Source organism: Aspergillus campestris (genome assembly GCF_002847485.1).
Source record: "Aspergillus campestris IBT 28561 chromosome Unknown P168scaffold_14, whole genome shotgun sequence".
Taxonomy (NCBI): domain Eukaryota; kingdom Fungi; phylum Ascomycota; class Eurotiomycetes; order Eurotiales; family Aspergillaceae; genus Aspergillus; species Aspergillus campestris.
The window spans coordinates 251,873-277,893 of record NW_020194349.1 but is presented as its reverse complement, the minus strand read 5'-3'; the positions used below and the strand labels follow the sequence as shown (position 1 = coordinate 277,893).

Genomic DNA, 26,021 nt, shown 5'->3' with positions numbered 1-26,021 from the left:
TTGCTTCTTTTCAATCAGGATATTATTAATTGAGACAGGTGCTGGATATCTCTCTTTGGCAGGAACTTTTTGTTCATCTCTCATCTCTCATCTCTCTTCAGACTTTATAAGGACAATCAATCAACCACCGGATACTACGTATAGCCTTTCTGATGGAGTGTTGACCCAAGTATGGACCGATCATATAAGATTTCATCGGAAACCTTGCAGGATACAGACTAGCGTACATTGTGCATACAACCCTAGAATATACAAGTATGCCTGGATCATCAATGATTGTGATGATCAACACTGTAACCGTCCTGCAAGGATAAGACCGGTAACAAAGTTAGCTGGTGACTGGTCATGTCCACCCCTTACGTATCTCAAGAGCCTTAGTCCCAAAATAAGCTACACGAAGCATATTTACTGACAAAAGACGATGACAGCCTCGCCAATTCAATTCTTCATCAAGACCGACTCGTCCCTCCGAGTCAGACACTCCGAAAACTATATTCAAAGTCATGCTGGATCCAACATGGATCGCGCTGGCGGCAGATTCACTAGCTTTTCTTGGTGCTCTGTTCCTGAACTTCCCCATATGCAGGAAGGTCGCCCAACAAGGCCTCATGACTGTTTCTAGGACGAGGCGGCCGAAAGTGAAATGGTACGAAGATGAAGACGGCGAAGCCACCAAAGGGTCCATAAACGAATCCTCGCATACCATGCAAGTAATGGGAAACATGATTTGGACCACCATTGGGGCTGGACTTGCATTTGTCGACCTTGCATTTGTTTCCGCAGAACTCGAGACGAGTAACAATCGCGACAGGCAGCTGCGACTGGCGATGTGGGTAAGAGATGAGATTGAAGTCTCCTGATCGGATTGCCCACTGACCAATACCAGGCACTTCATCTAGTCCAAAGTCGCGTTCTTCAGGCGGAAACGCTTTACACTGTTCGTTTCACGCTTGGGGTGTTGGGCGGAGCCAGCCGATTGATGACAGCTTTCGCCCTCAGCACTGATTGCTACCGGAGGGATGCCAGCGGTCATTACTCCAAGGCTCGTCTCCTAGTGGTCCAGTTCCAGATTGTGGTGGCCATCGCAGGGGTTTGCTGCAACTGGGCCATTCCTCGTCGACCTGATGTGTTTCGGCAAGGACAGCTGGTTGAGCGAGAAGCTTCAACCAGTTTGCTCAACCTGATCACGTTCACGTGGGCGGAGCCTCTGCTGAATATCACCCATAGATCAAAACTACTGGAGTTCAGAGATCTCCCCATTCTCCGCAGCGAGTACAGTGCTCAAGGGTTGCGGGATGGCATCTTCACCGAGACGCGGACGAAGAATTCCGTAGCCTGCGACGAATCCTTCGTGTCCGCTCTATGGAAGCTCAGTCGCAAGACACTACTCAGGCAGGCGCTGATGGGAATTGTAATCATCGGTTTGAGCTATGCTCCCCAAGCGGCCCTGTTTGGCCTTCTACGCTCGCTGGACCTCCGCCAGAGCACGTCACAACAAGAGTCCCGTCCCTGGGCATACGTTCTCATGCTGTGTCTCCCGATGATGGCATCGGCTGCCCTGGAGCATGTCAGATACTGGATCGCGTATCGGTCATTAATGGTCCGCACGCAGCAGCACCTGATGGTCGCCCTCTTCGACAAATCGCTTTGCATCGGTGACGCCAGCACCACAGACCCGGGCGTGGGGAAGAACCTGGTCAACCTGATGGCAGTCGATGTAAAGCGACTGGCGGACTTTCTCTTGAATTCGTCTTCTATCTACGGAGTCCCACTGCGACTCTTTATATCGGCAGCCATTCTCGTCAAGCTCGTGGGCTGGCAGAGCTTGCTCGCTAGCGTGGCAGTGTTACTCCTACTCTATCCTCTCAATCGATATACAGTCAAGGGATACTCTGGAGCCCAAAGAAAGATGATGGGATACCGAGACCAAAAGATGGCCGCATTGACAGAGGCTCTGCATGGCATCCGCCAGATCAAATTCTCCGCTTGGGAGGCGCCATGGGAAGAGAAGATCAACGACCTGCGGGATGGGGAGCTCGAGGCACAGTGGGCAGTCTTCCGATGGGATCTCATCCTGATGTCCCTCTACCTCCTGACCCCGACAGTCTTGTCAACGGTGGTGCTGACAGTCTACTCGCTGACCCACGGAGGTCTGTCCCCCGCCACTGCATTTACCGCCATCTCAATCTTGGGAACTATGCAGACAGCCCTGACTGCCATGCCTGGGATAATCTCCTCGGCTGTTGATGGTGTGGTCAGTGGCAAGCGTGTCCAACAGTATCTGAGCATGCCGGAACGGCAGCCACGTGTGGTGCCGTCGCAAAGGGTTGAATTCGACGATGCAACGGTGGCATGGCCCGGACATGGCGGGGGCGTGGGGGGTATCTTGAAAAACGTTAATATGAGCGTTCCGATGCATGGCCTGACTCTCATTACAGGGCCTACAGGTTCTGGAAAGTCCCTTCTTCTGGCGGCGATGCTTGGGGAGTGTGACATCCTCTCTGGGACTGTCAAGGCTCCAACCCAGCGAGAGTGGAACGCAGAGTCCAACAAGGATGATCACTGGCTCTTAGATTCTACGGTGGCATACGTCTCCCAATCACTATGGGTTGAAGCCACCACCGTCAAAGATAACGTGCTGTTTGGTTTGCCATACAATTCGCAAAGGTATAATCAAGTGATGACTGCCTGTGCACTGGAACAGGACCTGCAAGGCTTCCCAGATGGGGACGACACACACTTGGGTCCGAACGGGGTCAACCTCAGCGGTGGACAGAAATGGCGCCTGTCTTTTGCTCGTGCCCTATATTCGCGAGCCACCGTACTCCTCCTAGACGACATCTTCAGTGCTGTCGATGTGCATACAGCAAGTCATCTGTACCATCACGCTCTCACCGGGCCCCTATCCCATGCTAGAACACGTATTCTCGTCACCCATCACGTCTCCCTGTGCACCGCCGACGCTGATTATATTGTCCATGTTGATGGAGGCACCGTCCACTACCACGGGCCTGTGGTTTCGACGACTCCAAGCAGCACACTTCCCTCAACGAGCTTCTGTAAAACCAGGAGGGTTCTTTTCTCGAGTGATACCGAAGTGACCAACACGAGCGATACAAATGCGACTTTGACTGGCGGTCCTAAGTCAGGATTGGCTCGAACTTTTATTGAAGAGGAGGGTCGAGAGAAAGGGACCGTCAAGTTGGGAGTCTTCCGGGATTATGCTCAACAGAGCGGTACTTGGGGTTACTGGTTGCTGCTAGTAGCCGCGTTCCTGACTTATAGTGCTCTGATGCTTTCTAGGGTAAGATTCTACATTTCTAATCTTGGTATAGTAGAAACACTGACGTTGTGCAGACCTGGTGGCTTAGTCTATGGAGCGCAGCCGACCAGGGACAAGTAGCGCAGGAGAGTGTCCTAACATATTACATCAACGTCTACATCCTGTTGTCTGTGCTGGTCTGCGTGGTCGGTTCCGGGCGTAGTTACTTCGCGCTGTCCGGATCTGTAAAAGCTTCGCGCAGCCTCTTTCGTCGCCTTCTGCACCGAGTGCTCCGGACCCCGTTGCAGTGGACTGACACCGTCCCTGTAGGTCGAGTGCTCAATCGCTTTTCGAGCGACTTCAACCTCGTGGACTCTCTGCTGGGAGATGATGTGCGGGCCATGCTGTCTCACGGCATGGATATCCTCATGGCTGTAGCGTCTAGTTTACTGGTCAATCCTCTCTTGGTCTTCGGCATGCTGATTCTCGGTGCCATCACTGTCAAGTATGCAAGCCGGTACTTGATAGCTTCACTCGAGGTGAGGCGGCTGGACAGTGTAGCCCGGAGCCCGATCTACGACCACGTTGGTTCCTGTATGGCAGGACTTTGGACGATCCGGGCGTTTGGCAAGACGCACATCTATCGGGAACAATTTCGAGAGAAGCTAGATCGCAAGGCCCGCGCGCAGTGGCACGGTTGGCTGTTGAATCAATGGCTTGCCTTCCGGATGGATATGATCGGTGTCATCTTCACCGCGGTCTCCACGACTTGTGTCGTCGCCCTTGGGGTGGACGCCGCGCTGGCCGGATTTGCCATCAGCTTCACAATGAGACTCACCCAGACGATCTCAATGGGGGTCCGCCGCTACGCGTCCCTGGAATTAGATCTGAACAGTGTGGAAAGGATCTTGGAATACTCTCACCTGGACACCGAGCATGACGCCGGTTACGCCGCCCCGGCGCATTGGCCCCAGGACGGGGCGCTCGAGGTCAGGAATCTAACAGTGCGCTATGCCGCTGACATGGACCCTGTCCTACATGGCGTTAGTTTCCAAGTCGCCCGGGGCCAGCGCGTAGGGATCATTGGGCGTACCGGCGCCGGGAAGTCGTCCCTAGCGCTTGCATTGTTGCGCGTGCTCGAGGCGAGTGAGGGTAGTATTCTCATAGATGGGATCGATATCTCCATGATCCGCCTCGCTGATCTTAGGAGTCGACTGGCCATCATTCCCCAGCATCCCACTATTTTCGGAGGCACTTTGCGTTTTAATCTGGATCCTCTCTGCGAGTACGGGGACGCCGAACTCCTATCTGCCCTTGCGCTGGTCCACTGGGATACATCGGCCCATGGCTATGGAGAAGAACAGCTTAAGAAGGGTGAAGAAAACCTTCAAACAGTCGCCGACCTGTTGTCACAGAATCGCCAGGAAGGTGGTGCATCCATTCTCAACAGTCCGGTCTCCGATGGTGGATCCAATCTCTCACACGGCCAACGGCAACTTCTGTGTCTTGTGCGGACGTTTGTGCGAAAGCCCCGCGTTCTGATCATGGACGAAGCAACCTCGGCCGTTGATAAGGACACCGACACGTTCATCCAACACGTACTCGGATTGGAGTCTAGCCGGAACGCCATGACGCTGCTCGTGATTGCCCATCGCCTCAGCACGGTCGCCAACTTTGATCGAATCCTGGTTTTGGGGGAGGGTAGGGTGGTGGAATTCGGCAGACCGGTGGATTTGATGCACCGAGACAATGGGGTGTTCAGAGGAATGGTCGAGAAGGACGCGGGGAGGGAGACCTTGACGAGGGCGATTTTCAACAATGGAGATAAAATGTAGGGCATTGCTGACCTCGCAAGGCCCTCTCAAGTCCCGTATCGAGCTGGATTCTAGTACATTGATTACGCGACTGTTCTATAGCTCTATAATTAGACTGTCTTCTCACAGTCACGACTCAAAATCCCCTCCAGCCCACGAGCAGGATGATGGAAATCTCTGCAACATCCTTCCAACTCACTTTAGATTGGACAAGGGAGTCCGTTTTCCTGGACTCGGACACACGATAGACCCCGTCAGGCCCCTTGTTCAGTAGACGCCGCCGATCCGGTACCGTCGGGGGTCTTGCCATATACTGCACGGGAATGGACAACTTCATGATCGCCGAAAAGAAAAACACGACAGCCGCTGGGCTAGGTGAAACGAGATGACGTGACTCTCCTGCCGCATAGACGCGCAGCCGGAATGCAAGGGGAACGAGCGCGTAGACGATCCACCCCGCATACATCAGCACGGTAGGGTTGAGAAGTCGGACCCAAATCGGCTTTCGATGGCTCTCAGAGCGTTCGTTTATTGAGGAGACCACGGTTCCGGTGATATCGAAACCGACGGCATTTCCGGGAATCCACGAGCGCACGATGCGTGCGACGTTCACTGCACATCCTCGCTGTCAGTGACCAGCTGTTCGGGTTCACTGAAAGATAACTTACAAGGCATGTTCCAGAACTTGGTCGCCTGTAGGCGTTTGGCAGCTTTGATGCTGACGTGCTCATGCATACCAATGAAACACCACTTTTGCAACAGAGTGGCTATCAAGAGCACAAGGTACATTTGGTGCATCGTGCGTCTCGGTGTAGTGGGGGCCATGTGCTTGGGCCATTCGACCGGGCTTAGAACCCATGGGATGAGCATGACCATGACGCTGTTGGGAATCGCCATGTAGGTCTTGACTACGTGGCACAAGCAAATAATGCGCTGCAACATGGTCCTCTGGCTGCGAAGATCGGCGCCGGAGAGAAACCAACCGAGCCTTTGATACGCGAGGATATTGCCATCGGTCTGTATCAGCGAAAATAGAAAAGACATTAGTCAGTCGTCCTACAGTTACAAGTCAAGGAATAGACGAGGTTCGACATACCCATCGCGCGCGCTGTTTGAACAAGGCAGCCAATGATCCAGGCGCCAAACCAAACTGCACTTCATCCTTGACGAACGCGATATGCCACCCTTGACCGGTCAGCATCCATGCACACACTATGTCCTCTGCGGCATTCTGCAGAGGCCAGCCGCCAATGCTGTCCAGTGCACTGCGGCGGAGAACATATCCAGACCCGGTGCAAGAGGTTCCCCCTAAACTATCGTTGATGGGCTCGGTTAGTCGGGAAAACACCTTGGAGTCCTGCGCAAGGACATCGTCGTCGGGGGTATTATAGAATCGCTGCGTAGATATGAGCCATGCAACCAGAAGAAAGGAACATATGGCGAGGAAGCGGACCCTACCTGAGGAGGCACTGCCATCGCTACCTGCTTGTCCAGCAACAGATGGGGAACGATGCGTCGCAACCAGTCTTTCACGGGAATCATATCCGCGTCCAACGCGGCAATGTACTCGGCACCGCCGTTCCGTCGAGCCCCCTCTGCTAGCCCGAACCGAATGTTGCCTGCCTTGTAGTTGTGAGGGATGCCGGGCGTTTTCGTGCGTGCCAGATAGATGACCCGCTGGAAGTTGCGGGCTCGTTTGCGATTGAATCGCTCAACCGCTCCCTGCACCTCGGGGCACTTCGCATCATCTAGAAGAAACACACGGAAGCTATCCCGGGGGTAGTCCTGCGACGCGGCCCCAGCAACCGTATCCATGATCACGTCCAGGTCCTCTCCGCAGCAGGTAATGTATACATCCACTGAGGGAGCATCCTCCCCTCGCAGATGATACGAATCACGATGCACAGGTTTCCGACCGAACGCAACGTGAAGGGAAATCTCCATTCGCGACACGAATTCCGGCACGAGGGTCATCATCTCAATTAGGATGTTGAGCCACAGGAAGCGCCAGACTGAATCGTTCGGCACGGGCAAGCTCCATGTGAACCGGACTCGCCATGCAAGATATGCGAAGTAGAGCACCCAGGTTAGGATATGCGCGCCTACAACCACGGGCGAGTCCAACGGAAAGGTCCCGAGATAGGGGATTCTCTCAATTTGGTAGGGCCCATGGTCCTCGCAGCAGCCGCTCTTCTCGATACGCGTTGCGGTCACTGTTTGAGAGCTTGACATCGTGGTCTAGATACCGGAAATGGCTCCCTTTGTTTATTCTGTCTTGTGAGGGAGAAACCCTCATATATCCCAAGACATATATATAGAGAGAGAGTATCTGTTGACATGTCGGTGTAGAAACCTAACCAAGACGGATGTATTGCTCGTGCAGGAGCCAATATCCTGCGCCGGCCCTGAATGATATACATCACAAGCACATCCTGATAAACACACCGCCGTTCCCTTGCATGCTGCATGTTGAATCCACGTAGAATGGCGATATTTAGTTAGAAGTTGAGACTCAAAGCTTCGACAGAGGACAGTATATCACACATGCAAGCCACTCTGACACACCGCTATTACCTCTTGCATTAGGGCATAGAATGACAAGTCCGCAGGACAGGACCACAGCTGTGGTCCAATACCTGTCATAGGACCTGCAGCAGATAAGCAGTTTCGTCGAATAGTGTGGGCTTCAGAGATACCGCTGGACTACGAAAGAACCATGGCCGCTTTGAGAGGTCGTGACAAGCATCATGATTGCAGGTACCCACCTAGATTTCCGATAGTGTACATTGGGCAACGTAAGGGACCGCCTTTTTGTTAGTGAAGTCGATCTTTTTTCTACGGTAGATATATGGTCATATATCCAGTCTCTCTCCCTTGTCTATATATCTACCTATTGTTGCACAAGATAACACCTTGAACCACATACTCAGATTTTCTATAATCTAAATGGATACCAGGGTTTCCATAAGAAATGCCTTGCTGGCGGATACAGCAGACAAGATCACTGTCTGTGGCATCGTTGAGGAGGCAATCCACGAAGACCCCATCACCCTCCTTGTCAATGATGGTTCCACCATATCCCCCATTCGAGCCATGCTGCGTGAGAACCAGGTGAAGGATGCGTCAGTCCTTTCACGAGGATGCACCGTGCAGCTTCATGGAACATTACAACCCCCCAAACAATCCACCCTGTGCCAGGGCAAATCCCATGTCCTGGTTGTCAACGACTACGGGATCCTCGGTCCGGCCGACTCTGCGACCTTCCCTCTTGCTCAGCATGGCGCGTCCACGGAGTTTCTCGATCGCAATCCTCACCTTCGTATCCGCACGCCTAGGTATGCTCATCTCGCGCGGTTTCGATCCGCGGCTCTGTCCGCGCTCAGTACTTTCTTCGACTCTCATCCGGACGGGCCTTTCTACCAGGTGCAATTGCCCATGCTCACCTGGACGGACTGTGAGGGCGGAGCAGAGGTGTTCGCGGCTCCAACTCAGTGCTCGAAGCGCGAGGGAATGGACATGAAGGATACTTACTTTGGATCGCGGAGATACCTCAATGTTTCTGCCGTCTTCCACGCCGAAGCCTTTGTGCAAGGCCTCGACCGTGTCTGGACTCTGGCGCCCTGCTGGCGAGCGGAAAGGACTGATGGTAGTCGACACCTGGCAGAGTTTTGGATGCTCGAGGTGGCGATGAATTACATTACGACACTGGAGCCGTTGTATGGGCTCATGGAAGAAACCATCCACGGCATTGTGACCCGACTGGAAAACAGCGCCAGCGGACAGGAGATGCTGTCTCAGCCCGGTTCAAACGAGCTCCGACAGCGCTGGGACAAGCTCTTGACCTCCAAGTGGCCACGGATTACTTTTGCAGAGGCCACAAAGCTACTTGAGCCCATCCGCGCTGCAAATGGACATGCCTCAGCGCCGCAATCTACCGCCCCACGAGACATCTCGGGGGAGGAAGAGAAGTACCTCTGCGCCCATTTCGACTCGCCTGTCTTCTTGACACATTTCCCGTCCCGGATTCGCCTGTTCCAGGCCGCGCAGTCTGTCGGACACATAGGTGACATCCCGCCCGGCACAGAAATAGACCCCGAGCAGACGACCGAAGCATTCGATCTTCTGCTCCCAGGGATCGGAGAGATCTGTAGCGGTGGCCTCCGAGAGCACCGTCTGGACGTGCTGATTGATACCATGCGGAAGAAATACTTTCTGAGGGGACAAAGCAAGGGCCATGTAGAGGACCAGAACGCGCCCGCGGACGCGAAGCCATATCCGTACTTGCATCCCGGGGAGAACATCGGCTCCCTGGAGTGGTTCACGGACTTGCGCCGGTGGGGAACGTCGCCGCATGGGGGCTTTGGCATCGGCTTCGAGAGGCTGCTGCAGTATCTTACGGGTGCAGATACAGTCAAGGAGGTGGTTTCATTTCCTCGATACTGGGGCGTTTGTGGCTGCTGAGACATACGGACTCGATTGAGTACTATTCTTGGAAATATATCAGACGTCCACCTATAGAGTAGGGTATGGCAAAATAAGGCCAGCACAGTGTTGTGTCAGGAAAGTAACGAACTCTATACCAGGTGAACTTCCATCCCTTCACGTTGTCCTGGCCCAACATTATAGTTGTCTTCAGTGCAAATCTTGCGTAGATGCTGCACGCAGCCTGTATATAGCACTTGACGAGTCGCTGCACGTTGACTGGGTGTTGATATGGTAGTTGATCACACCGATGTCAAGACTTGCAGGTCGTGGACGTGTAACACCTATTAAGTATAGGATGATACCCCAGCACAAAAGTACAATACGTGATAGATCTAGGAGCAATAGAGTAGACATCCCAATCACAGTGTATATGTTGGATGGGAACTACTCCGTATACTCTCCTCTAACATCGCTTATCGGCTTATCACTTATCGCTTATCGGTCTATCGATTGCCCTGGGTCGCTCCTTCCCAATCGGGACATTGCAAGTCGAGGTCCTTCTCTCGCTGGGGATTTACTCTTCTTCTCTTCTCTCTTCTCTCTTCTCTCGTTGGATTTTGAACCTAGTTCACGTTGGCAAAATGGCGGAAGAATCCGGGTTCATAGTAACGTTGGACACAAAACTCTTCTGGATGCTTTTCGTTGGCTACATCACGTGGAAGCTGACATCGTTGCTCGATCCCCTCATGGAGAACGAGCTGATGCCACGGATCCACGCCGCGTTCGAACGGCGTTGGTATGCTTCTAACCCCCCAGATGACCTGAGCAAGCCGGGTTAACTCTATAATAGGCCGCTTCATCCGGCGAGAGCCTCAGAGGCCGGACCAGGCCCAGCCAGACAGTATGTCGATTCCGGTACCCAGACCGGAACATACTCATCTGCGGGTCTGTCGCGTCCGGTAATGGGGCCAGGCCGAGAGACTGCCGTGACCGGTATCCAGCCCGGGCCAGTCTCTGCCGCGGGAGCTGTCGTGTCCGGTAACCAGCCCGGCCCAGCTCGAGAGGCTGTCGCGTCCGGTAACCAGCCCGGGCCAGTCTCAGCCGCGGGGCCTACAAGCAGTGGCACCCCGCGCCGACGTCGCTTTGGCTCCTCCAGGTGGGGGTCGGATTGAAAAGTCCGATTCGCTGACCTGGGCCAAGGGTAGACGAAAGGCGTCACGAGCATCCACCGCCAGTCACTGGGTCAAGCCTCAGAGGTGGTTCTGCCGTAGTGGCAACACTGCGGTAGTAATCAGCCTCTAACCAGTGACGACAATAGAGTCAGCGAAAAGCATCCACAAGAGCTTTGTGTCGGGGGGGGGGGGGAGGGAGGGGAGGAGGAGTAGTTTGTTGGTGTGTTTCCTGTCACTATTCCCTTTTATATGGCTGCCTGACAAATTAGGTTGGTGTGGAGGGATGCTGAGTCAGAGCCGGAGTCCCGGCGCCGTCAAGTTGAGTAAGAGTAAGTTGATGCTTCCTCACGTCTTCACTCCATCACCAAGCCCAGTCCTCCCCCATCATACCATCAGTTATCCCAAGCAACCCAAGATGATACAGATGACCTTACTTTGCAAAACAGAAAGTCATTGTGAGTAGGTCCCCTTCGGTTTATTTGAGGTGAGTTCTCCCTTGCTGGTGTGTGCGCCCCCGATGACAACTCATTCGTCCTTGCACCATAAATGCCCCCACAATTTCCCAGATCGCTCCGCCTTCATCGATCCAAACCCATTTCCCACTGAACGTTCTTTGTGGGTGCAGCCGTCTGCTAACACTCAGCCATTCCCAGCGCACCCAGCGGCCCGCAATGTCTGCCGGTCGCAAGGTCTTCCACTGCGCGGTGGACGAAACGGCGCTGACCACCAACGTCAGTGAAATCAAGAAATGGACGGCCAACGGAGCGATCACGCTGGTCGTGCCCCTGTACAGTAAGTAGGCCGCGCTGTCAGCTGGTTGGGTCAGATTTGCTCATGCGGTCGCCGTGTCTAGCCCTTGAACGCCTCCACGCCCTGAAAAAAGCCGGATCGCAAGTCGCCATCAACGCCCGCGAGGCCGTCCGCTTCCTCGATCGTGTGACCTCCGGCAAGGATAGTGTTCCCTCGGACCGCGTGGTTCTGCAGGGTCCAATGGAGCAGTATGACGACTGGACCGAGACAGACCCTTTTTTTCTGCCCGAGTTCGAGGAGGAACCAGAGGTTGACGGCACCGAGGGCCTCGACCTAACCGACTCAGCCGCCCCAGCCAAACCCGAGGACAAGAGGAAGGAGGTGAAGAGAAACGGCGCGGGCCAGGACGATCTGTCGCAGATGCTCCTCAGCAAACTCAACTTCAAAAAGGACTCGGACGCGGTGTCGCTCCCCTCCACCGGCACTCACAGTGGCCACGGCTCGCGTCCGTCCTCCAGGAGCTCCCGAACCAGCCCCGAATGTGCCAACTCCCACATGGTTGAAAACGGTGGATCGAAGGACCCCAAGGCGAAACCGTCCGGTGGGCATCGTCGCTCGGCGTCGGCGTCCGCCATTCCCGTCGTGCCCACCGCGCTCCGCCCGTTGCTCAGCGCGCTGCTCTGGCGTCTGCACACGGGGCCGGATGCTTCCAACGCCGCCAAAAGCTGCATTCTCGTCTCGAACGACCGGGCCACGCAGGTCTGGGCCCAGAAATACGGAATCGCCGTCAAGAATATCCACCAACTGCGGACGTCCATCCAATACGAGGAGCGGGAGTACAAGAACCGATGCAAGTACGTCGAGAAGACCCAGCCCGCCGATCCCAAAACTCTGCTGTCGTACGACGAAGAGAGCGAGGAGGATGAGCTCGTGTTTGTCCCGCGCGGACGAGGCAAGGGCGCTTCCAAAGGCGGCAATGCGCGTGGAGGGAATGGCCGCAAGGCGGCGATCTCAAAAACAGCCCCGCCCCCGGTCGAGCAGACGATGGAGGTCCCGACCCAGCCCATCGATCCGAACTCGTTCAGTCGGTCTCTCCGCGTTCCCCCGAAGCCGCAGCCGCCGACGGTCGACCTCAGCACGCAGACCGGCGCGGCCCGTGGTATGGCCGGGACCTCGCGCCACCCCCACACGGGTCGTCGCGGGGGAGCTCGCGGCGGCTCTCGCGGCAGCGGCCGTGGACAGGGCAAGCTGTGGGTTCCTTGATCCATACGGGTCTTCCCTGTCGATTCAGTTTTATTCGACAGGTCTCTCTACATAATTTCGAATCAGACCACCGTGGTTATTAGTCGACGCAGCACAAGAGGAAATTTCCCTGCCGGTACCGAGTCTACCTCCGGATCCCATTGTCGGTGGAGACCGAGACTTCATGGATCCTTAAAGGGGGCGACGGCCCTGGACGAATGACGTGGGTATCAGGCGGTCGGATGCAGCAGTCGGAATGGCACGGACGGTTACCATGCAGAGACGCTCCATGCACATGGCGAGTTCGGTTGCACTGAAATTCGGGTTCCCCGGTTGGGCGCGATCTACGCTGGTCCTTGCAGTTTGCCCCTCGTGCCTTTTTTTCGTTTCTTGTTTGCGTGGACTGTGGGGGGGCGACACGGTTTTGACCGATGAATTTGTCTTCCTTATGCGCCGGGAATACGGTGTGTTGTGGTATTGGCGTGGTGTTGCGTCCTTCCCATTTCCCCACCCATACGAAACCCATCCACCTGTGTTTTTTTATTATTGATGTTTAAGTCCGCGGGTGTGAAAGATACGCCGACAGTGTTTTAGCTGAGATTTCAGATGCGAAGCAGAAATAATACAATGAGCGTGACTGGTTGACGATCGAGTATAGAGACCGTAGGGTGAGACGCACTGGTGTCACAGGTAGCGAACTAAGGGCACATCGTTACCAGGACGAGGTAGTTCGTGTTGGGACTGTGAGCCCCGCCGTCTCGTGGATCGGATGACTCCTTTTCTTATTTCTCTCTTTGTTTCTTCTACTACAATATCTTTTCTCTACCTTCCACTGCAGAACTATCAATAAGAGACATTCTTCCATCTATCGATACCGATCGTAGTCGAGTCTCGTATCTTATCGCCCCGCTTCCCCACCAGAACCATCGCCCGTCACCGTCAGCACGATGGACACCCCCGTCGTCGACCACTCCTCTCTGGGCGCCTCGCCCACTGAACGGCGCAACTCGCTTGAGCGACACCTGCAGTTGCGTCCGGAGGCGAAGGATCTGAAGGATCGTCACATCTTGTTGGATACGAGCGTTGCTCCGTATGTACTCCCCTCCTGGTTCTCGAGTGTACTATATGCACCATACTATCGTGCACCTCGTGTCATATCACGATAAGATCAACCTATCAGCTCTTTACTAACTGTAGATATATTGAATAGCTCCCTCCAAGCCGCCCGTCAAGACCTCGCCCGCCAGCGCACCACCGACGCCCTGAAGAAACAGCTCGAGCATCGTCCCGATCGGGAGGAACTGGTTGAGCGTATGCTCTTCTTTTCTTTCCTCCCTCTATGATACTACCCCTTCACCTCCCTACGTTGTTCACTCCGTAAAACACATATACTGATAAAAGCATAAATAAATATAGGAAACATCCTCCCAGACACAACCGCCGCCCCGGCCCTCCAGGCCCACGCCCGCGACCTCGACCGACAGATGCGCGCTGATCGCCTCGATCATAAGATTCAGGAGAGGCCGATGCCGGAGCAGTTGATTGAGCAGGGGATTTTGAGTCAGGAGGAGGATCCGAGGAGGGGGGGTGTTTAGCCTTCCCTCATTTATCTGCCTATCTGCTTATCTACTTGGGGGAAAGGGTTTGGTTGTGGGTGAGTAGCTGGCTGGCTAGGTAGCTGGGCTTGGGATGGCGTGAGATGCATGTTTTGTTTTGTTGTTTGCTTTGTTGAGTGGTTACTGTTTTGTTTTTGTCTGTTTTGTGTCGTTTGCGATGGTTGATGATGCAGGTGTATTTACTGGTCTGAGTGTAGTTGCAGTTCATTTATTGTTCATACTCGTCACATGAGTACTTTCTCATCACGCGTACATATCATGTCCCTGAACCCGTTCTCCCACTTCATATACTCACAAGTTTAATCAAGCAACCTCCACCTGCTCCGCGCTCAAATCCGGCATCCACCCCGCTGGCCTCTCACTCCCACGCACCAGAACCCCATACGCCGCCCGCTCCACCTTCTCGACACTCGCCTGCATGACCTCGACCTTCTTGTGCAGATCGCGAAACATCCACCCATGCTTCCGCGGGACACTCAGCGCCTCGGCCAGCGACCGCACCTCGCGCAGGTCGAACACGATCCCCGCTTGTGGCGCCGCCAGACGCGGATACATAATATTCGACTCAGCCTCCGCCTCCGACCGCTCGATGACCCCACTTGACAAGGACGTAATGGCAAACCGCATCATCTCGCCTGTAAGGTCGAACACACCCATTAGGTAGTCTTCCTCGGAGACGGGCACCGCACCGTCGAGGAGCCGCGCGCGCACCTCGTCGATTGTGATGAGCGTTTGAGTCTCGAGGTAGTGGTGGAAGGAGAGCGCTTCGATGAACTCTTGTAGGCCGGGGCTGATTTGGCGCGCGTAGCGGTGTTTGTGCAGTGGGGCAGTGATGTCTGGGAGGGCGGTCTTGAAGAGTTCGGTGATTTGGGCGAATCGGGAGGTGGTTTCTTTGGTGATGTTTGGGGGGAGGGGGGCGTTAAGGGTGCGGACTCTGTTTGTTTTAGTATTGTTTTGGGGTTTATCTTGTTGGTATGCTGGGTTGTTTATGTTGGGGTTGGGAGGTACCGCTGTAAAGAGAAGATACTACACAAAAATTAGCATGTGTGGTCACATCAGTATATACAACAAAAATAGAAAGAAATACATCTTCTTGCTCAACGCCGTAATATCCCGACTAATCTTCGTCAATCTCTCCCGCCGATCATGATGCTCATCCAGCTCGTCGCGGAACGTCCCAAAGATGGACAGAATCTGGCTCGATTGGTCGCTCATCGTGACGTCGGCCGTATCCGCTTGCGTGTCCTTATCGCGGAGGAGGGTTCCTTCCCAGGAGCGTTTGGTTCCGGCCATGAGAGTGAGACGGTGAGATATTGGAGAAGAAGAAGTGTGGAGGAGCAGCGGAAGTTGGTTTGACTGATGGGACCTTACTCGATTGGGGTGATCGTTATCTGATAAGATCGTTGCCTGAGGCAGGTAGTGACGATGATATCGATCTCATCCAAAACACCTTGAGTTTTCTTTACTTCCATGTGATTGAAACCAAATAGAGGGTTCATACTGTGGTAATTACTTTCACGATTACCTTCAGAAACAGATATCAGTCACCAGCAAGTTGGAAATATTGAAGTTCAGCGAGTAATGAAAAGAAGCAGTAAGGCTTAAGAGGATACATAGTAGGTGTATATCATAGATTCAACCTTTGCATTGGGGGATGGCCAAAGAAAGAAAGTTTTTGAGAAGCATATCTGGATATTCAAGGCCCAATGATGCTTTTGTGCTTTCTCAACGCCCGTCGGTGCATGGCTTCAGCTTCTGTATACTTACCCTGTCCCAAACACCTTCTCTCTTTCATGTTATGGCGCCCTGGGTACAGGCCGAGAGATAATGCGCCTGTGTCCAAGAGAAAATATTTCCTAAGTCCAGATTCTGCATTCATTATGACTTGTACCCGGTAGATATCCCGAAAAATCAAACAAACCAAATTGGAATTGTATACGCATTCTTTCCTATCGAGTGACAAAGGAACAAGTACCACCTGAACAACTTTCCATCATCTACCCAGTAGAGATGCAGGCCATGGAAACACAACATTGGTGATCGGACTGGACTCATCGAAAAAGAACAGCCCATTGATCCACCGTTTGATAACCAACTGTACGGGGCGTCTTTGTGGCGAGCCCCGTAACTCAACCTCTAAAGAGACATGTTTTTCGGTGCCGTCTTTACTCCTCTCTGCCGGACATACTGCGGTAAAAACATACGTCTCCTCCTCTGTTGTCCATGGATGATCTGTCTCTCTAATAAAAATTCCCCGATACGGATCAGTATCTGAATTCTTGCCTTTATGAGAGATTATGCAGCCCAATCGAAGCCGAAGTGAGTCCCGATCATCCATTGCCTTGACAATCTCCTCTGCCATGAGATCCTTGTAGTATTTGGCAAATGTGACTCTTTCACTTTTCCACGTTTCATCTTCCTTGAGATACACTTTGATAGCGCTTGCCATATGTTGATAGCGCTTTCCAAGATCCCCTGAAGCTAAATGTCTAGCGAGCTGATCTAAACGCTTTCTTTGGTAGTAATTCAATTTATGATCGGCGCCACGTGATGGTCGCGGCGCCCTCGCATCCTCAACTATTTTGCCCAACTTCCAGAGGTGACCGGACGTGAGAATCCCTTCTTCAGACAACTTGACGACGGGGAAACGACAGCGTTTAATGAATGTAAGTTTTTGATGGATATCGGGTGGCTGAAACGTGCGAAGAGACTGGTCCCTCAAGTAATCGAATATCCCGCTTCTAAGGGCGCGTCGGGAGTTACCCGGGCTGTTCATGAGGATTTCCCCGTTCAGTAAGAATAGAGCCAGCATCGCAATGCTCAGGCTGTATTTCCTACCTTCCACCTTTTTGGTATCCAATCGGACAGGGTAACCTAAACAGTTGGCGATCACTGCTAGACGGTCCGATTCAACGGCAATCTTTCGCTTTCCAACATTCGAGAATACCATTGGAGACATGGATCTCCTGATCGTCGCGTTTCCCTCATTATCGGGCTCAAGCAGCTGAACATTGTATTTCCCAGCCCTCTGTAAGATTTTATCGCACTCGGTCTTAAATTGTGGGTTCTCTCGATACTCCATGCAAAACTCGGTGGCCTGAGAGCGAAAGTCGGCCGATGGGATGCAAAGCTCTCCCTCCAAATCGTCCAATAAGTCAGTGTTTTCCTCTTTGAGATCCGTCAGAGAGGGCGAGTGAGGAATTAGAAGTTTCATCTTTGTTGACGCGCAGTAGTCTTCCTGAAATGTCCAGCCTCTTTCCCACCACGGATCAGATGTGATGTATCCTAGAAGGTCGAGAATGCTGGGGATCTGGCATTCTTCCTGGCCCCTCGGTGGATTGTCTCTCTTAAGGATATATATCAAGCTCCTTAAATGGCTCCTCGATTCTATCCGTACCGACAGCAACGCCACTGAGCAGGCACTGTAACTGTACACACGCTCCATGGATTGGATGGCACACTGCTTTTCCGCGTCGTTATTTTGATCAATGCATTCCTGATCGATCCAGAAGCCCTGAACGTGGAATTGCGTAGCCTTCCAGTAATTGAAAAATGCGATGACCCTGTCAAGCACCTGATCTCTGACATGGCTGCTACAAAAGTTCCCATTCCGCGATTGTACCAGATAAGCCCCACAAGAGATAGGCTGGTTCGCGGGGGGCGTCCAGGTATAAGATAGAGCAATATATTTCCTGTTCCGACATGAATTGACATTTGTTCTCCTGAGCAATTTCTTTCCAGAGTTGTTCGCTACTCTGCCACCATCCCAGCGCCGTTTACGACTTTGGTTCAAAGCACTGGGGTACAGGATATCCAATCGCTTGATCCAATCCAAGGACCGTACGTCAAATAACCCGTGCTTTTGAAGGCCAAGCAATGTGGATACAGTAGATGAAGAGGTTCGACGGTTGATGTTCTCAAGAGTATGGGAGGTGTCGGCTTGCATTTTGGAAGTAGGCAATTGTATTCTCTGGGGTTCTGGGGAGACTGTTAACTTCAAGCGGCCGATTGTTTAGTTTAAGTACGAGGCTGGGGATCCAAGGCTCCCATCGAGGCTGATTCTCAGAGGCTTAGGGCCCTCCGACTTGACAGGGATGATGTGTATCTACACCAATTCATCACAAACTAATGCATCATGATCACGTTCATCACCCAATAGATAATTCACACTGAGTCGGATAGGAGCAATCCCTAGATATAGTTAGATACTGGCAGTCACTGGACGCCGAGAATATCACACAAGTTTTAGGGTCGATATACTTCACACTCGAGATATAGAAGTAACACTGTTGTGTCTGGTTTTTTTTTTTTTAATGTTTCAGTCATCTGTGAATTTCTGGTTTTAAGCATGTGCTTAGAATGCTGCTGCTCAAAGCCACTATAGATATAATAGATAGCGATTAAAAAAGGCTATGCTAGTTGGGTGAATGATATCTGCTATGCAACATGCTCGGTTGGGCAGTATCTTGCGCAAGAGCAAAGAATAAACAAAAGACATATAAAACGAAAGGAAGAAGATGATCATTAAGAAAATCCTGTCAACTCATGATCTTTGACACTCCATGACCATGTCAAATTATCTTCTTTTGGAATGCCAGTCAGGTTAGCTCTACACCAGACGTTTGGCGTAGCGGCTAAGATCTTCCCGTCGCCTTCCAAACCTCAATAGATTCTATGCACACCTCAACCAAACCATCCTCTCTCCATGGACTGACAGAGTAAATCGGGTTTGTTTGGTTCACATTCTTGATGAGAGTCGCCCGAGTCATACTCGCCTCCAGAACCATCGCAGCCCCGTCCGCTGTATCCCCAAAGCAGAGCCGGTCTCGAGAAGCAGTCCAGCCTGGCCGTCCAAGATTTCCTCGTGATATGTCATGCCCCGGGCTCAGTTCGAACAAACAACAGGAGCGTGTATAGTAATACTCCTTCGACGCATCATGGATCGCCGAGACATCCACCGATGGATTGGGGATGACTGCTCCGAAAATGACATTTTCATCTGTGTGTGAGGTCTTGCCGTAGATCAGAAGGATGGTAAGTCGCACTGCATTCCGGGGATCGGCTGCGTTGAGTGAATCGAGCACGCAGGTGACATTGCAGGGGGGCTCGTATCGTTGAGGTGCCTGCAACTTATTCCGGAAGAGGTCGCTCCCAAAACAGAGCCGGAGTTGAGCGAAACGGGCAAATGTCAAGGAGGTCCCGAAATCGCTCAGCAGCCCTTTCATAGCGGACACGGCGGGTCGGCTTGGTTTGGTTCTGGAGAAGCTTATCGCTATTTCCGAGATCGGTAGGAGTAAGTAAGGCTGGTTCCGTGGATGTGAGCATAGTCTCTCGTGGGGATCCGGGAATCCTTCAAACTCACCATTAATCGCATGGCATCGTCAAACATTGGCCAGGTGATCCCTACACCGGCAATGCGAAAGAACGGCCGAACCATGCTGTTGACCACTCGATCAAGGTCGGGAAATATGCTGATTTCCATACCTCCGGTGTTCCCAAACTGGCCAAGCAACAGAAACTTGACCAAGCAGCGGAACCTGTCCCGGGGGATTGAAAGATGGTGGAGATGCAAGTCATCCCCGTGCAATTCTCTTGCCAACCCGCGGAAATGCTCCAGGGGGACCACCGGTCCCGCTTGGCGCCTCTGGGAAGCCCAGATGAAGCACAAGGTGTCGTAATACATCTCATCGCCGTGCTCGTCGTAGTTGGAGCGCTGTGCCTCCGGGTCTTGCGACGACACATCGTCCAGCTCAGACGATCTCCACGCTGCCTGCCTGCTCCACTCCTCGGCGTCAAAGGGCAGCTTTCGCCCATCGCGCGTCGTAGCCAGGCTCTGGAATACTAGTCGCCTGCGGTCTGACTTTGTTCGGTACCGCCAGGGTCCCCTAGTATGTCCACCGCTCAGATTCAATACAAGCAAATCGGAAAACTCACACGCCCGAAAGAACTCTTCGACCGTCATGGTCTTGGGAGGGCTCCGGACAAACGGGAACGCAGATAAGTAGAGGAAGCCCTGGTAGAGGATGCGTCCCTGTTCCTGCAAAGACGACGGGAGAGCGCCGTGTCTGTGCAAAATTGACAGGAACCCTTCCTCGGAGGTGCGCCATTCTCCAGATCTTGTCCTTGTCGCGTGTTCGTGGAAGAGCTCCTTGAAGCGGACATCCTTGTATCTGTCTCTATTCAGCTTTATCATTCGATCCATGATCGCGTCCTTCTCCATCGCCCCTTCGCAAATAAGTTCGTCCAGTCTTTCATCACCCGACATGATTGCAAAAAAGAAGGGTGTTTCAAGAACCACAGACAGATTTCCGACGTCGGATGCTTGGTCTGCATTTCGTGTGGCTTTCAGGTGAGGTTGCGGTGACCGTATAGAACACTAAATGTTAGTGCTGATAGACTTGCGATGAGTCAACGCCGACTCGTAACTAGCTGTACGGGGTAACTATGATATTAGACTAGGGACCGAGTCTAAAACGGGTCCACTATTCAGGTGTGTCATCGGAAAGAAAGTGAGTTGATTCAACATGGAGATCTGCGGTATCATTTTGACCCGACACGTCATTATCATCAATCCAACCAATACCCTTAATCAATACTTATTAATATACAAGACACGACATGATTAACAAAGTACAGTACACCCTACCACCACTCTCTCTTACTCCAAAGTAATCTTCTTACTCCCCCCCTTAGTCGCCTTCGGCACATCCACCTTCAACACCCCCTCCTTCAACTTCGCCTTCACATTCTCCTGGTTAACAGGCGCAGGGAAGTGAAAGCTGCGGTGGAAAGACCCAAAGCTCCTCTCAGTCGTCACAAACCGCGACCCGCCCTCGGCAGTCTTGTCCTCCTCCTCCTTGTGCTCGCGCTGCGTCGACCCGTTCACGACGAGCGTGTGCGCGTCCGTGAACTCCACGTTGACGTCTTTCTGCGCGACGCCGGGAAGCTCGCCTTCCAGGTGGTAGGCTTCTTTGTCTTCGCGCACGTCGAAGCGGGGGGTGAAGCTGCGGGCGGAGAGGAGGGCAGGCGACTTGGTAGACAGGTGGTCGTGGTAGTCGTCGAGGAGGCGGAAGAGGGAGGTTACGTTCTCCGGGTTGCTGCTGGGGAAGGCGGAGATGAGAGACATTTTGATTGTTTGAAAGTGTTGACTTGAGTGGATTTTTGATTATGGGTTTGATTTGATTGTTGTTTTGAAGGTAAGGATTGCGAGCTATTCCTGGTATTTATATGCATGGGGGGTGGATAGTATGGTTCGGATGGGGATTAAGCTCCCGGTTGTAGTCCCCGCCGACTATAAATTGTGGAACGCCCCGCGTCAACGTCATAGACATGAACATTTAATACTACAGATGAACAATACTAGTCATGGGTGGCTCCCGGATTGGGATTACTATACCCTAAAAAAGCGGGGAAAGTCAAATCGAGATATTCATTCAGTGGTTGCCGTCATTAACACTACGATGAAGTCATGAAGCATCAACATATCCATTCTGGTCCAGCTCCGATACATGACGAGCTACACCATCATGTGCCACGGATGACGCCTGGAGTCCTCCCTGTCCATTTATTGGCCGAGGAATTGGTACTTCAGCGGGGCGTCGCCGGGTTTCAGGCCCGTGACCGTCACCTTCTGGTCGTCCCCAGGAACCACGTCGATGGCGCTGTCCGACAACTTGACTCCGTCTCGCTCCTCGAAGACAAGACATTTGACGGGCTTTTGGGTGCTGAGGAGGAGGACTTGCTCATCTCCGGACTCGGACACCTTCTCGACAGTCAGTCCCCGGTTGGACAGGTCGAGGTACTTGAACGGCTGCGGCCAGTCCACGTCGCGAGCCACAAGATTGCCATCCACCCAGACGCGAGCGGAGAGCACATGGGGTTCAGGGAACTGGGAGTAGTCGATGACCCCGTCGACGATGATGTTCGTGGTGCCGTTGGCCACGATCGTCACGTTGTCTTGGACGAAGCGCTCGCGGACCTCGAGTCCGGTGTCGATGGAGAGGAATCGAAGTTCCACCATGCCGACGGCCTCCTTTTGGAGGCTGCTGGCCAGCCACAGCTCGAACTTGCTGGTCTTGGGCGGTTGAGCATGGCTCACGCTCCAGTCGTGATGCTCTCGTCGCACACCCACCGCGATGGGCTTCAGGACACGGGACACCGCGTAGAACGCAGGCTTGGGACGCAGGAAGTAGTCCACAATCGCCCATGAGATAGTGGGCCAGCAGTCATTCAGCTGCCAGAGGAGCGCACCACCGCAGTGTCTGTCGTCACCCCACTGGCGCCGCCAGCCCCGGTATCCGAACATCATCGTCTCGGCTTGAACGACTTGGGTCAGGTAGATGTAGGTCTGTACTCGTTAGTTTGACGTACATTCCTAGATAGGACGAGACCATACCTCGAGATCCGTAGACGTCCTGAGATTCTCAACGAGATAAGTGGCAATCCGCCGCTCGTGGCCATCGGCCTTGTTATGGAAATCCAGCACATGAGACTGAGGGTACAGATCCTTCTCATTCTCGACAAAGTGCTTAACTGTCGACATGTGAGGGAAGGCCTCCATTCCGAACTCGCTGTTAAAGCGGCCCCCGAGGGTGTCGAAAATCTGGTATTTCTCTTGCGTACCATGCCAGACTGTTCCTGGTTAGCAATTTTCTTGTAATCATCGGGCCATAAAGCCTACCATTCCACTGGTGCATATCGCCCACGGTGGGATCCGACGTCACCTTGCCATCTCCCCACGGGCTACCAAAGTGGTAGACGGTCTTGGGGGAAACTTTGCTGACCACAGACGGCAGGATCTTCTCGTAGATGTAGCGAGCGGGGAAATCCGTCTTTAACCAGCTCTCGGGGTCTTGGTCTTCGTAGTTATAGGTCAGACCATTCTGCTCCTGGACCTGGTAGTCCTCGTTGTTTCCAACGTAAATGACAATGGACGGGTGGTGGCGCAGCCGGCGGACATTGTAAATCGCCTCCTCTTCGACCGACGCCAACAAGTCGGGCCAGGTTGGATAATTGCCGCAGCCAAACATGAAGTCCTGCCAGACCAGAACTCCAAGTTCGTCGCAGGCGTCGTAGAAACTGTCGTCTTCATAGCAGCCACCGCCCCAGACCCTACATGCTGTCAGCTGAGTACCGCGAGGAATGGACTTGGTCTCCATACCTGATCATTGTCTGACGACCATGGACCATGAGCGCGATCCAGTTGCGATACCGTTCCGCGCTGATACTTGGCAGAAGATTGTCTGCGGGGATCCAGCACGACCCGCCGCAGAAGACATCGACTCCGTTGATGCGGAAGTAGAATGATTTGCCGTGCTTGTCCGGCTGTTGAATCAACTCCGCAGTGCGGATGCCAATGTTCTTCGAGACATTATGGATGGCCTGCTGTCCCTTTTCCAAGGAGGCAGACAGTTCATAGCGGGTCGGGTCACCGTAGCCATTAGGCCACCACAGAGCGGGATTCTGGACATCAAACGTCACAGTGGCGGTGCCCTGCTGCGGCGCGACGGTCTGGGTAGCAATTTCTTGCCCATGCAGACTCAACGTAAACCGGACATTGTACTCGTCTACACCAGTGGCCTCTACTTCAGCAAAAGCAGACACTTGCGCGGTCTGATGATCAGATGCTAACTGCACGTCTGTCCAGAGATCCGCGACCCGCGCAGAATACACCTCCAGCCGCACCGCACGCCATATACCCGCAGTCATCAGGACCGGGCCCCAGTCCCAGCCCCAGTGGTACTGTGCCTTCCGGACCGCCATTCTCGCCGGGTCTCCATTGAAGGAGGCCCAGTTATGGTTGGGGTCCTTCTTCCGAAGCTCCTTGGCCCGCAAGAACGCGCAGTCAAAGTCAATCTCCAGAACGTGGTCTCCCTCCGCCTGGAGGGCGTTTGTCACGTCTACCCGATGGGCAAGGAACATATTGGTGGACTCCAAGATCACCTGGCCGTCCAGTCTCACCGTTGCAAAGGTATCCAGACCGTCAAACGCCAGAACAATCGACGCCCCTGCGGGAACAGCCGGCTTCTGGATGACCTTTCGATAGGTCCACGACTTTTCATTGACCCATCTCGCGTCGAGTTCTTTGAATCCCACGTACGGGTCCTCCAGCCTGTACACGCCAAGGCACCATTCGGTTAGTGAGGTCTCTCATCACGGACTCCAGACAGGGCCATACTTGTTGTTTGCAATCAGGTCCTGCTGCACGACCGACGGAACCTTCGGAACCGACAGCCACGCACCCTCCGAGTGATCGTCGCTATCCTTGAAAGACCATCCCGTCGAGAGAGGGATCTGAGCGAATGCTGCCATTGTGGACGCCAAGCTTGATATCACGTGGGAAAACCAGAGTTGGGATCACCACCGCCGTAGAAACAGAGATGAATTGAAAGAATCATCCCAGCGACCGAGAGGGGGAAATCGGGTCCCTTTAGATATGTTACATCCATCTCCACGAAGCCATGAAGGTTGCAACACATTCCTTTCCCATCAAGGCCGTCGTGGAGAGCTCCACGGAGCTGCTCTCCGTGCCCCATGTGGTGTGCCTGCCTATTCAGGCAAGGCCAGTCACGGGGGAAGTCCGTCCCCAATCCGGTTAGCGTGTTTGGACTCCCTCTTCTCTGGTGATCTTTTTCCTCTTCTTTCCATTCCTTCTCGACTCTGTCTTAGGTTGATCCAGAAAAGTTCAGGTCGTCGAACGGATGGATTCTCTTTCAGACAAAGGAAAGGATTGCTCGTACCAAGGACTTTGGAACCAACAGTGAAACGGACACTCCCCGCACAATGCCCCCTCAGAGACGGGATGGGCCCCGCCTAGCTCTCTTGGGGACAGGCTGCTCGGACGAGAGAGGAAAGACTCGGCTTTCACAAGACTAATTTCCATCCATACAAATGTCTCGGTCCTTGTTCCTCCATCCAATTACCGTTCACAAGTTTCGACTAGGTTTTCTTCTTTAGGTGGTGTCTCCCGACACGGTGAGGCACACCTTACGAGATGGGGGAGAGAGACAGGACGGCTTCACATCCCGTGTTACTTCGCATTCTGTTGATCAATTCCCCAGGATTTGCTCTGAATACGACAAGGGAATACTCGGTGGTGCTGTGTAAAGATCAATTCTGCAGCTCTTTCGGTTTCAAGGATTTACTTGTGACGCGGCCGGCTGTTAGACGAGATTCTATTGCCGCCTCGACTTGGAGTACACCGTGTTCAATGTTCAATTACACTAAATGACCCCCGTGCAGCTGCCTTCGTCCTTAATTACGCTTTTGCTGCAGGGCGCTAAAGATGGTCTGACGGTCTAATAAGTTACCCCTCATCATACTCCCGATCCTTTTGTTTTCCCGGACGCAGGCCTGTGTGCACTACAGTCCTTGGTCTCCGGGTCCCAAATTGGGACGGGCGTTTTGCCATCCTGGGGGGCAGTGGAATTAAATGACTCACTTTCTTGACGTCAATGCTCCAACTTAGCCGTCTTCTATGTCCCCAGTTAATAAGTTATACACTTCGAGCAACGCAGATCAATTTATCCTATGCCATGATCCGCTCGGTACTTCGGCGCGCGCCTCCATCTATCCAATCACAGCCGCCACGAAACCGTGGGGCATCCCGAGACGCTCATCTGGGCGTTAGAGGGGGGCTTTCGGAAATCATTTCACATTGATTAACAAGTCAGCCGTTGCGGGCTGGTTGTGGCAACATCTTCGGTGCGCTGAGGACCGCCACCGCAGACTGCAATCTTAA

The 26,021-nt window shown here is 53.2% G+C and overlaps 9 protein-coding genes across 9 annotated transcripts; 5 read left to right on the top strand and 4 right to left on the bottom strand.

Moving 5' to 3' along the window:
* Nucleotides 1-503: 503 nt before the first annotated feature.
* On the top strand, nucleotides 504-5,097 carry P168DRAFT_299889 (ABC bile acid transporter; the record flags this gene model as incomplete). The annotated part of the gene is made up of 3 exons (XM_024838371.1): nucleotides 504-833; nucleotides 887-3,304; nucleotides 3,358-5,097. 3 exons carry the CDS (start codon nucleotides 504-506, stop codon nucleotides 5,095-5,097), a joined length of 4,488 nt encoding a protein of 1,495 aa, XP_024689088.1.
* A 115-nt stretch (nucleotides 5,098-5,212) lies between these two features.
* On the bottom strand, nucleotides 5,213-7,308 carry P168DRAFT_322102 (glycosyltransferase family 2 protein; the record flags this gene model as incomplete). The annotated part of the gene is made up of 4 exons (XM_024840531.1): nucleotides 5,213-5,688; nucleotides 5,745-6,093; nucleotides 6,173-6,472; nucleotides 6,535-7,308. The coding sequence occupies 4 exons, from the start codon at nucleotides 7,306-7,308 to the stop codon at nucleotides 5,213-5,215; spliced, it is 1,899 nt and encodes a 632-aa protein (XP_024689087.1).
* Nucleotides 7,309-8,022: 714 nt separating this feature from the next.
* Nucleotides 8,023-9,537, top strand: P168DRAFT_275765 (class II aaRS and biotin synthetase; the record flags this gene model as incomplete). Its single annotated transcript, XM_024835515.1, has 1 exon — nucleotides 8,023-9,537. The coding sequence occupies one exon, from the start codon at nucleotides 8,023-8,025 to the stop codon at nucleotides 9,535-9,537; it is 1,515 nt and encodes a 504-aa protein (XP_024689086.1).
* Nucleotides 9,538-10,142: 605 nt separating this feature from the next.
* P168DRAFT_330313 (uncharacterized protein) lies at nucleotides 10,143-10,855 on the top strand (the record flags this gene model as incomplete). Its single annotated transcript, XM_024841573.1, has 3 exons — nucleotides 10,143-10,297; nucleotides 10,352-10,402; nucleotides 10,503-10,855. 3 exons carry the CDS (start codon nucleotides 10,143-10,145, stop codon nucleotides 10,801-10,803), a joined length of 507 nt encoding a protein of 168 aa, XP_024689085.1. The 3' UTR covers nucleotides 10,804-10,855.
* Nucleotides 10,856-11,240: 385 nt separating this feature from the next.
* Nucleotides 11,241-12,748, top strand: P168DRAFT_68587 (uncharacterized protein). The gene is made up of 2 exons (XM_024842103.1): nucleotides 11,241-11,465; nucleotides 11,527-12,748. The coding sequence occupies exons 1-2, from the start codon at nucleotides 11,345-11,347 to the stop codon at nucleotides 12,684-12,686; spliced, it is 1,281 nt and encodes a 426-aa protein (XP_024689084.1). The 5' UTR covers nucleotides 11,241-11,344; the 3' UTR covers nucleotides 12,687-12,748.
* A 653-nt stretch (nucleotides 12,749-13,401) lies between these two features.
* P168DRAFT_68599 (RPEL repeat-containing protein) lies at nucleotides 13,402-14,379 on the top strand. The gene is made up of 3 exons (XM_024842104.1): nucleotides 13,402-13,755; nucleotides 13,876-13,976; nucleotides 14,082-14,379. Exons 1-3 carry the CDS (start codon nucleotides 13,613-13,615, stop codon nucleotides 14,258-14,260), a joined length of 423 nt encoding a protein of 140 aa, XP_024689083.1. The 5' UTR covers nucleotides 13,402-13,612; the 3' UTR covers nucleotides 14,261-14,379.
* A 122-nt stretch (nucleotides 14,380-14,501) lies between these two features.
* Nucleotides 14,502-18,227, bottom strand: P168DRAFT_307424 (uncharacterized protein; the record flags this gene model as incomplete). The annotated part of the gene is made up of 5 exons (XM_024839106.1): nucleotides 14,502-15,215; nucleotides 15,290-15,307; nucleotides 15,369-15,672; nucleotides 16,049-16,165; nucleotides 16,283-18,227. The coding sequence occupies 5 exons, from the start codon at nucleotides 18,225-18,227 to the stop codon at nucleotides 14,585-14,587; spliced, it is 3,015 nt and encodes a 1,004-aa protein (XP_024689082.1). The 3' UTR covers nucleotides 14,502-14,584.
* Nucleotides 18,228-18,650: 423 nt separating this feature from the next.
* Nucleotides 18,651-21,480, bottom strand: P168DRAFT_307423 (uncharacterized protein; the record flags this gene model as incomplete). The annotated part of the gene is made up of 4 exons (XM_024839105.1): nucleotides 20,963-21,480; nucleotides 19,644-20,608; nucleotides 18,964-19,584; nucleotides 18,651-18,659 (listed from the first exon to the last, which is right to left on the bottom strand). Exons 1-4 carry the CDS (start codon nucleotides 21,405-21,407, stop codon nucleotides 18,651-18,653), a joined length of 2,040 nt encoding a protein of 679 aa, XP_024689081.1. The 5' UTR covers nucleotides 21,408-21,480.
* Nucleotides 21,481-21,708: 228 nt separating this feature from the next.
* On the bottom strand, nucleotides 21,709-24,910 carry P168DRAFT_330308 (beta-mannosidase). The gene is made up of 5 exons (XM_024841572.1): nucleotides 24,459-24,910; nucleotides 23,442-24,392; nucleotides 22,962-23,392; nucleotides 22,677-22,912; nucleotides 21,709-22,628 (listed from the first exon to the last, which is right to left on the bottom strand). Exons 1-5 carry the CDS (start codon nucleotides 24,590-24,592, stop codon nucleotides 21,846-21,848), a joined length of 2,535 nt encoding a protein of 844 aa, XP_024689080.1. The 5' UTR covers nucleotides 24,593-24,910; the 3' UTR covers nucleotides 21,709-21,845.
* Between the last annotated feature and the right edge of the window lie 1,111 nt (nucleotides 24,911-26,021).